The 9,797-nt window shown below is 34.6% G+C and overlaps 1 protein-coding gene across 1 annotated transcript; it reads right to left on the bottom strand.

Moving 5' to 3' along the window:
* Positions 1–1,991: 1,991 nt before the first annotated feature.
* On the bottom strand, positions 1,992–9,796 carry aptx (aprataxin). Its single transcript, XM_061729685.1, has 7 exons — positions 9,578–9,796; positions 8,639–8,685; positions 6,648–6,926; positions 5,781–5,840; positions 5,447–5,673; positions 3,022–3,125; positions 1,992–2,419 (listed from the first exon to the last, which is right to left on the bottom strand). Exons 1-7 carry the CDS (start codon positions 9,705–9,707, stop codon positions 2,265–2,267), a joined length of 1,002 nt encoding a protein of 333 aa, XP_061585669.1. The 5' UTR covers positions 9,708–9,796; the 3' UTR covers positions 1,992–2,264.
* Position 9,797: the final 1 nt, after the last annotated feature.

Below are 9,797 nucleotides of genomic sequence, written 5' to 3'. Positions count from 1 at the left end.
ACCACTAGATGGCGACAAACGTTGATACATGTCACACAGACGTTACACTTTTAAAAGAGACAAATATACAGGACTGTCTCAGAAAATTAGAATATTGTGATAAAGTTCTTTATTTTCTGTAATGCAATTAAAAAAACTAAAATGTCATACATTCTGGATTCAATACAAATCAACTGACATATTCCAAGCCTTTTATTATTTTAATATTGCTGATTATGGCTTACAGTTTAAGATTAAGATTCCCAGAATATTCAAATTTTTTGAGATAAACTTAAACTTTATTTATTTGTATAGCACCAAATCATACAATATAAAATGCAACACATGGTGCTTTACATGCAGAATAAAATAACAATAAAAAACACAATTTAAAACATTCCATACGGCCCCACCCCCCACGCGTACACACACACACACACTCACACACTCACACTCATATACATGTGCACACACTCACACTCATATACATGTGCACACACTCACACACACACACACACACACACACACACACACACACACACACACACACACACACACACACACACACACACACACACACACACACACACACACAGTAAGTGGACTGGTGACATGGCTTAGCACTAACGATCCAGGTGAGGAAAACACTACCTATGGGTGGCCGTCCACACCGAGAGGCTCCACCGACCACGACCACCAGAAGCATCCCCACAGAGACCCCCCCCAACCCGGACAGACCAGGGCAGACCCCACACAGAGGTGGAGTCCCACCCCCAGCTACCCAGGCCTGAGGGATCCCCATGACGACACCCCCATGGGCGGAGCAGGCACACCTCCCAGTGTGGACGACCTCCCTGAGGAAACACTGGAGCTAAAAACTAAAAGATTAAAAGAAAGTAAAAAATGCCTAAAAGTGTAAAATTTTAGAGAAATCTATATAAAACTTAAGATGAATAATAAATAACAAATTAAAAAGTCACTAAAATGGATTAAAGTTTTAAAGATAATAAAAGAGCTAAAGAAGTAGACACAATACATAGCTAAAAAGACTAGGTAAATGAGATCAGATAAAAGCCAAACTAAAAAGGTGTGTCTTGAGCCTCCTTTTAAAAATATCAACGTTCTCTGCGGCCCCGAGGTTCTCTGGCAGGCTGTTCCATAAAGAAGGGCCATAGTGGCTGAATGCAGCCTCACCGTGGGTTTTGGTCGTGGTTCGGGGTAGTTAAAAGGCCGGTGCCAGAGGACCTCAGGGTCCGTGAGGGTTCATACAGTAAAAGCAGATCAGATAAATAAGATGGCCCAAGACCGTTAAGACACTTAAAAACCAGTAAAAGAACCTTAAAATCAATCCTGAAACGGACGGGGAGCCAATGCAGCGATTTTAAAACAGGTGTAATGTGCTCCCGCCCTCTGGTCCTCGTCAGCACGCGAGCGGCTGAGTTCTGTAATAGCTGTAGGTTAGCTGTAGCTGTAGATAGGATATTTGAGTTTTCTTAAGCTGTAAGCCATGATCAGCAATATTAAAATAATAAAAGGCTTGCAATATTTCAGTTGATTTGTAATTAATCCAGAATGTATGACATTTTTGTTTTTGTAATTGCATTACAGAGAATCACAATATTCTAATTTTCTGAGACAGTCCTGTATATTATAGCAGATGTCAGAAAGCTCCTGCTCATGAACAAGAAAAGGAAAAAGGACTGATCAGTGTCTTAAAGAAGAAACGTGTGTGACAGTTCAAAATCCTCTGGATTGGATCACTTTTGTTATAACTACAGGACTGACCTTTGTAGAGGAAGTCACTTATGAGTTTATTTGCGCGTGAATATGCAATTGTTTGTGTCTTAAATGAAAACTAAGCTTTCAGACTTTTAAAATATTCTGACATCATCACTACATATTTTGTTAATCTAATCTTAAACTTCTGCAAATAGGTACTAAGAGGCATTGAAAAAAACGTAATTTGTAGAATAAAGAAAAAAACTATGTTTTCAGAAAAACTTTAATGCCATCTATGTTACTATAACTATTGAAAAGATAGGAAGAAGAAATAACATGTTTCAAAACTGAAATTTTCAACATAAATGATGTACATCTTGATACAGACTTTCATCTTACTTAATGACAATTAGTGGAAAGTTGAAAATGCAACTAAAGCTTCTGGTCCAGCAAAATAATTTCAACTCGTTAACACAACTTGAAAATGTACAAAAGTGGCAAAACTATTCAACATGCAGAGCTCGCATGAACATCTGAAACATCTATTTTAATTCAAAGTCACGTTGTTATCTCGGAAAGTGAGATTTCAGGTGTTCCTTCAGAGCAGGTATAGTGGACAACTCTTTGTGACAGACGTGGCAGCGGAGAGGCAGTTTCAACATGTCACTGGTGCCCTCTTTTACCACCACCTTTCCATTTGTTTCAAGCATCTGAATGACATCTGTAGGAGGAAAAACATGTATGTATTGTGCCCATGTTGTGACAGACTTTGTAATTAAATACTGTTTAGAAAAAAATAAATGCATAAAAAAATGTACATCTATATACAGGACTGTCTCAGAAAATTAGAATATTGTGATTTTCTGTAATGCAATTACAAAAACAAAAATGTCATACATTCTGGATTAATTACAAATCAACTGAAATATTGCAAGCCTTTTATTATTTTAATATTGCTGATCATGGTTTACAGCTTAAGAAAACATAAATATCCTATCTCAAAAAATTAGAATATTCTGGGAATCTTAATCTTAAACTGTAAGCCATAATTAGCAATATTAAAATAATAAAAGGCTTGCAATATTTCAGTTGATTTGTAATGAATCCAGAATGGATGACATTTTTGTTTTTTTAATTGCATTACAGAAAATAAAGAACTTTATCACAATATTCTAATTTTCTGAGACAGTCCTGTATATATTTTTTTTATATTATATATATTATTTATATATATATATATATATATATATATATATATATATATATATATATATATATATATATATATATATAAAAATATGTAATAATATTATGTGTTCTCACCATGAGACTCCATAAAATAGTCGGTTGTAAAGGAGTTCCAGTGTTTTTTGTGCTTTAAACAAGGAGAGTCAAAATCTTGGCTGATCACATGGAGGTGAACGTGACTGTAAGAGAGCAAAATAAAAAGGAAATAAGTGTCAGTCGAAAGTACTTGTGAATTTCCTTATTGGAATTGCAAACAGAATTTCTCTTTACATGCTTTAATTTGCTAAAGCGATTTTTGCTACGACATTTAGACACAGGTCTGATTGTCAGTTCCCTCTTCAGGCATATTTGTGGGAGTACATAGGAGGCTATTAGTCATAATACAGTTATTAAGCTTAAGCTTTTGCCACTAGGTGGCAGTAAAATGTGCATAAAGTCACAGGTACTGCCGACTAGTATTTAACAATATAAATGCATTTTCCTTAACCAATAAGTGCATAAGTGTTGTCTTGTCAATGTACCCATTTCAGACAAAGACAAATTAAAGTACTTTGGAAGAAAAACATACAAACAAAATAGCTCAACAAGTGCCTTCTTTTTTCCAGAGGCTGCATTTGGCAAGACCTTTGGTATTTTTTTTTTTTTTTTTTTTTTAATGCTGAATCCCTTTACTTTTAGATATTCACAAATATCCATCCATTTAATATCCATGCCTCCTTTTTCTTTTTTAGTATCACAGGGATCTACTGGAGCCCATCCCAGATTTCTACAGGCAAAAGGCAAGGGAACCCATGTAGTAGTAACTCTGGCATATGATCCCTTGAGTGTTACTGTCCAACATTTAGTAACAGCTGTTTACTTGATAACCATTTGTAGGGTTCTTGGACGTTCAGTTGAGTGAGTGGTGGGGTTTAAGAATAGTTCCTAGTAACCCTGAGCCAAATGCGAAAGGTTAAAACCTCCACTGAGCAGATACTGTAGCCAGTACTCGAGTTGTAAAATAAAATCAGGGGGGATGGTGGATTTTATCATATGGGGACAGATAATTTGTGCTGATTACAAATAATATAATATATTACAAATAATAGCAGTGACCAAAACACCTGCAGAAATACTGCAGGAATGACATAGCAGCAGTTAAATGCAGCCTTCTGTAAGCTTTAAATATCCACTGGGCTTACATCAAATACATCAAAACACAACAATAAAAAACACTTTTCTGAACTTATCAATATGACTCTGTCCTTCACAGGATAAGTCAAATGGATCACTGCAAAAACTCAAAATCTTAACAAGAATATTTGTCTTATTTCTAGTTAAAATGTCTCATTTTAGTAAAAAAAATTTCATTACACTTAAAACAAGACTCATCACTGGAAAAAACAACAATTTTCATCTGTTTCAAGTAGATTTTCACTTAAAATAAGTAGAAAGAGATTTTTTTGCTTGTAATGAGAAGATAAATCTTGTCCCACTGGCAGATTTTCCTACTTATTTCAAGTGAAAATTTACTTGAAACAGGTGAAAATTGTCAAATAAGTTATTTTTCTGGTGATGACTCTAAATGTTAAAATAGCAGTAATACCACATTCATTGATGAAATGACTGATGAAATGAAAATAAGGGATGGAAAGGGGGGGTAGCAGTTTTACAGAGGGGGTGATTTTGACCGTTTTTATTTCAGGGGGGGATGCCATCCCCCCTCATCCCCCCTCAACTCGAGTACAGACTATAGCCTACTAATGGAATACTAATACTAATGGAACCAAATGTCCACCCTGGGTAAAATTCAAGACCGTGGTCAAGTAGTTATACGTTTTGTTGAAAACACACGAGACTGCAAACTGGAAAAACCACATAATGAGACAACGATTCAAGTGATGGTGCCGTGGTTGTGCCAGCTTGATGCAGCAGCTCTGTGATGACACAAGTACAAGTCTTAGGATTTGATGAGCAGCAAAAAAAAATTTAAAAATAACAACAAAAACCCCATTAAAACAGTTATAACATGTTGAACGACATGGTATCTTGTATCTACCTGGAAGAAATTCGGTATACTCTGTCAGACACCCGCTCCTAGATGCCTGGGGACCCTTTATTGAGTATATTAAAAATGGTAGACATCGTCCTCTGGACCAGTGATGTTGGATTCTTCTATTCCATCCCATGCTGTCTTGTTATGTCCGCGTTAAGCTTTACACAGTCAAGTTTCCGCCCCCTTGTCTACACTTGGACCTCGCTCTTTGGACACCGTGGACTCTGTCTTGGACTTTTTATTCTACCTGTATACCCTGACTCTGTATGTGAGCTGACATGCATAAGTGTTACTATTACGTGACTATATCCCTTCTGGCAGTTTGTTTCGTTTTGTTTCTGTTTTGTTTTGTCCTGATCTGTTTTTTTTTTTCATTATATTTTGTCTCTGCTGTTTTGTATGTGTTTTATACTGGAAAAATCTTATAAATAAAATTTTCAAAAAAAACAAACAGTTATAACATACCTCATACTTGGGATGGCGTGGTAACCAGTGCGGAAGCGCGTGGAGCCAGAATCTGGGCACTGCTGAATCATGCGGTCGCCGACCTGTTGCATGTGTTTCAGCAGGTCACAGTGCTCCCCGCGTAAAGCCTTCAGACTGGGAATCGACTGCCAAGGAAGGACCAGCCAGTGGTGGCGAGCCTTTGGGTATTTATCTTTGATAACGACGACTTTATCATCCTTGAATACCTGAAAAATTGAAATGGTGCCATTAAAATATGACACTTGTTTAAAAACAGGAAATATCAGCAGTCAGTCAGCTTTGCAGCAAATGTAACTCCCTGTAAAGGAGCTACCTGCATATTTGGATCTTGCATAGACGCCTTCAGGCCTTGGCTCCAATGTCCTACATTTTCCTGTGAAAGACATTAGTTAACATGTTGTTTATGGGTCAATGACGAATAAGGATTTTCAACAGGTCAATTTTAAAATAATTTAAAAAAAAAGAATATCTATTGCAGTAGTTCAAACATTAAGAATGTTGTGTACACATAAATTCATATAAAACTTTTAAATTAAGTGATTGTTGTCAAGATGAATTGGCACTAGCCTTAAAAAAAGTCATGTGGTGCAACCATGATTCATATTAAAATAAATGAATCATCTTGACTCCTTTTTTAAAGTTTTCAGTGTTATACAAAAATGGTTATTTTAATGTCACGTGATATTTCATAAAATGGACATCAGTCAAACTTGTTTGTATATTATGATGGAAATATAAATACAAATGTGTTGCAATCTTACACACTACAAGACAGTTCAGAAATCATGCCAGATAGGGCAGAAGATTGATTTAAATACATTTAGAGTGATTTCAAAAAAAGTTTTCAAAACAAGAGTCGTGGTCGGATGGTCGCACCACATGACATTTTGACGCTTAAAACAACAACAAAATCCCAAATAACTAGTATTTTTTGTAAAATTCAAGTGAGTCCATATGTGGGACAGGTAGGTCATATATATGGTATTTTTTTTATCCATTTAAACCTTTTTTGAGTTGAAAAAAAAATCTGTTTTCCAGAAAATATAGGCGTCACGTCATTGACCCTTATGTATAAAATATTCATATAACCCTGAACTTGATCCATACTAGATCAAAAGCAACACATTTAATAATTAAAAACATAAAATTATAAGACACAGGCAATGTTTCCTTTCCTTACACTTGCTTTTGGGCATTCTTCAGGACTAGCTGACACCCAGCTCTTTTCTGGTACTTTTGCTGCTTTCATGCTCTGAGTCTCTCCCTGGTCTTCGTTGTCATGTGAAAGCTGCTCTCGCGGTCTTTTGGTGCCACTTTGATTCCCAGTGGGATCCTCTTTGAACAGTACAGTGTACGGGTAAAGCTGATTGACAACACGAAGCTGCTGTCCCGGCTTTATTTTCACCTCATTGCCTTTACCCACCACCACCGAGTCTACGGAGGTCGGGTTTAATCCCAGCTTCAGAAGAAAGATGACAGATGGGAGAAAGTTTAATGGGGAGTGAGATCATTTCAAATATTCATCTTAACCCTTGTACGTCATTACGGACTTATTATTTGTCCTTTCAGGTCATTCTTTCCTTATATCTTTGAAAACTATTTTAGCTGTTACTCGAAATGGGGAGGTTTGTTTTGCTGTCTATTGTTTTTGTTTTCCCAGAAAGCTTTTTAAAAACCAACAAAAAACATTGAGATTCATATTTGTTCCCACTTTCTTTTGCTAACTTTCAAATGCCAATTTTATAACATGACATCACTGCTTTTATGAAAAAGCAAGCAAACTATAAAATTAGTTATTTTCCACTCAAAACATGATTTTTAAATACGTAAGTCTTGAAAATATCAAAGATTAATAACAACATTGATTTTGATGCATTGTTTTGCATTTTTTATTTGTTTCAGCATTGAAAAATTACAAGTTTTTCATACATAGGCCTATAAAGAGAAAATGGTGCCATCTCATGGTAAACAGTAAAAAGGTACATTTTACTTTTCTCTAAGATAAACCCCTGACATTACAGAATGCATGATTATATTGTGTAACACGTGTGATATTAATAGTGTGGTTTTAACGGGACTCGATAGGAATTTCTTATCCTCTAGTGTCCTGAAAATGTATTAACTTAAAAATCTCACAAACACAAAACTAAACTAAACTAAACATGCATTAAATCAATCATGTTCCTTATCTTTGATATATTTAAGACTGATCTTTAATAGCCATCCCCCCCCAAAAAAAACAATATAAAAGTTAACATATAAAATACATTTCATATGTTTGGTTTTTTTTTTTAGGAAAACTGCGTCGTTAAATTGACATTTAATGGGGTCAAAAATAATAAGTAAGTGAAGAGTTGTTTGTTTTCATTAATACTTAAGTTGAAAGTGAATAAATATATTAATCTGCAATGTTTTTGTACAGGGTTCATACACATTTTAACCAACACATTTCCATGACTTTTCCATGACTTGGCAGCACGTTTCCATGACTATACATGACCTCTAAAACATCAATGTAGGAATGAAATATAGGAATAAAACTATGTCAAAAGTCACCACAGTAGAGATCTAATGACAATTATGGTTTTATACAAAACTAAACATTTGTTTAAACTAACATTGATATACCAGCAATATGTTGTAGTATGTATAGTAATCTAATATTGCACATTCACATTAAAGAACAAATAACTGACGAAATTCACGAGACATAAATGTTTCTGGGGTAATAGGGTCTGAAAAATGAATAAGCACTTTTCGATATGAAATATTTATTGATCCATTTTAAATCTACCGTATAGGCTGTTATTACTAAATGTTATCAAATATGAGAAAAATAAATTCCATGACTTTTCCAAGCTTTTGGGGTGAACTCTTGTTTCTAAAACTTTTCCAGGCCTTGAAAATTATATTTTCAAATTCCATGACTTTTCCAGGTTTTTTCAAAACGTACGAACCCTGTTTGTAGCAGCTTTTGTGAGCAGTTTTTGGTTGTTGTTTTTTTATCCTCTAATGACCTGAGAGGGCAGTAAATAAGAGTGACTCAAGGGTTACATCAAAACCTGGATTAAGACAAATCACTACAGTGAAGGCATACTAAACATTCATTACATGTTTATGTTACAGTAGTTGTTTTTTTTTTTTTAATAGCAATGTTTTCATGCGCCTTACCTGTTTAACTTTGACATAGCCTTTGTTGCATTCAGCTCTCAGTTCAACTGGTGGGGAGGTGGGAACATTTGAACAGGTTACAACGAGTTAGGAAAACAGAATAACTTTTACCTTTTTACCTTATAAATTACACCGGCTTTGATTTGAAAAGTAATCTGAGCATTTGACATTTCGCTTCTTTTCATTCCTGAGATGTTTTGTACGACAGAGTATTAGGGCCAAACTAAGACAAAAAAAAAAGGAAATTACAAGAATAAAGTCATAATAATATTAGAATAAAGTCGTAAAATTACGAGAATAAAGTTGAAGATAAGATAAGATATTCCTTTATTAGTCCCACAGTGATGAAATTCGCAGTGTACAGCAGCAAAGGGGATAGTGCAAAACAAGAGGCATCAATAGAAATAATAATAATACCGGAGTATGACACACTATAAACAGTACTGATATATACAATAATAATAATAATAATAATAATAATAATAATAATAATAATAATAATAATAATAATAATAAATACTGGTATATAAAATAGATAACAGACGGATATTTACATAATTGCACGTTGCAGTGAATGATATTGCACATTATTTTCCAGTATTTACATTTATTGTCAGGTTGTTATGTAGAACTTCACAAGATGCTCAATATTCCTCATTTTAACATAGGGAGAAGATGCTCTTCCTGTTAGAGTTCTCATAAATTATATTCTCATAATATTACGACTTTATTCTCATAATATTACAACTTTATTCTCATAATATTACAACTTTATTCTATTACGACTTTATTCTCGCAACATTATAACTTTATTCTTGTAATTTCCAATTTTTTTCTCTTAGTTTGGCCCTAATACTCCGTCGTAGTTTTGGACTTCAATACAAGTTAAATTACTTGCGTAGAATCACGTATTTGCATTATCATATTATTGTATATTACCTTGCTGTCGAGAGCACTTTTTGTCTTTAATAGTCGTTTCTGGGCCACGACCCACGAAAACTGGCTGCAAATGAGGTAGTTGGATGGGTTTGTGATTGCCCTCTTCGCTGATAAGCCAACATAGAGGCATTTTAACATTTTAAGACCTTTTTTAAAAAAAAAAATAAAAAAAGGTTTAGCAACAATACATGTTTGTGAGCTGCATGTGCTGAATGACTGA

This window comes from Cololabis saira, chromosome 1 (genome assembly GCF_033807715.1).
Source record: "Cololabis saira isolate AMF1-May2022 chromosome 1, fColSai1.1, whole genome shotgun sequence".
Taxonomy (NCBI): Eukaryota; Metazoa; Chordata; class Actinopteri; order Beloniformes; family Belonidae; genus Cololabis; species Cololabis saira.
Note: the sequence above shows the minus strand (reverse complement) of the source record. Positions and strands in the feature narration are given on the sequence as shown.

Coding starts and splice junctions, on each gene's coding strand:
- aptx (XM_061729685.1), bottom strand. CDS start 9,707: ATGCCTCTATGTTGGCTTATCAGCGAAGAGGGCAATCACAAACCCATC. Junction 3,126..5,446: donor CACGCCATCCCAAGTATGAG/GTATGTTATAAC, acceptor GCTCTCTTACAG/TCACGTTCACCTCCATGTGA. Junction 2,420..3,021: donor CTATTTTATGGAGTCTCATG/GTGAGAACACAT, acceptor TTCCTCCTACAG/ATGTCATTCAGATGCTTGAA.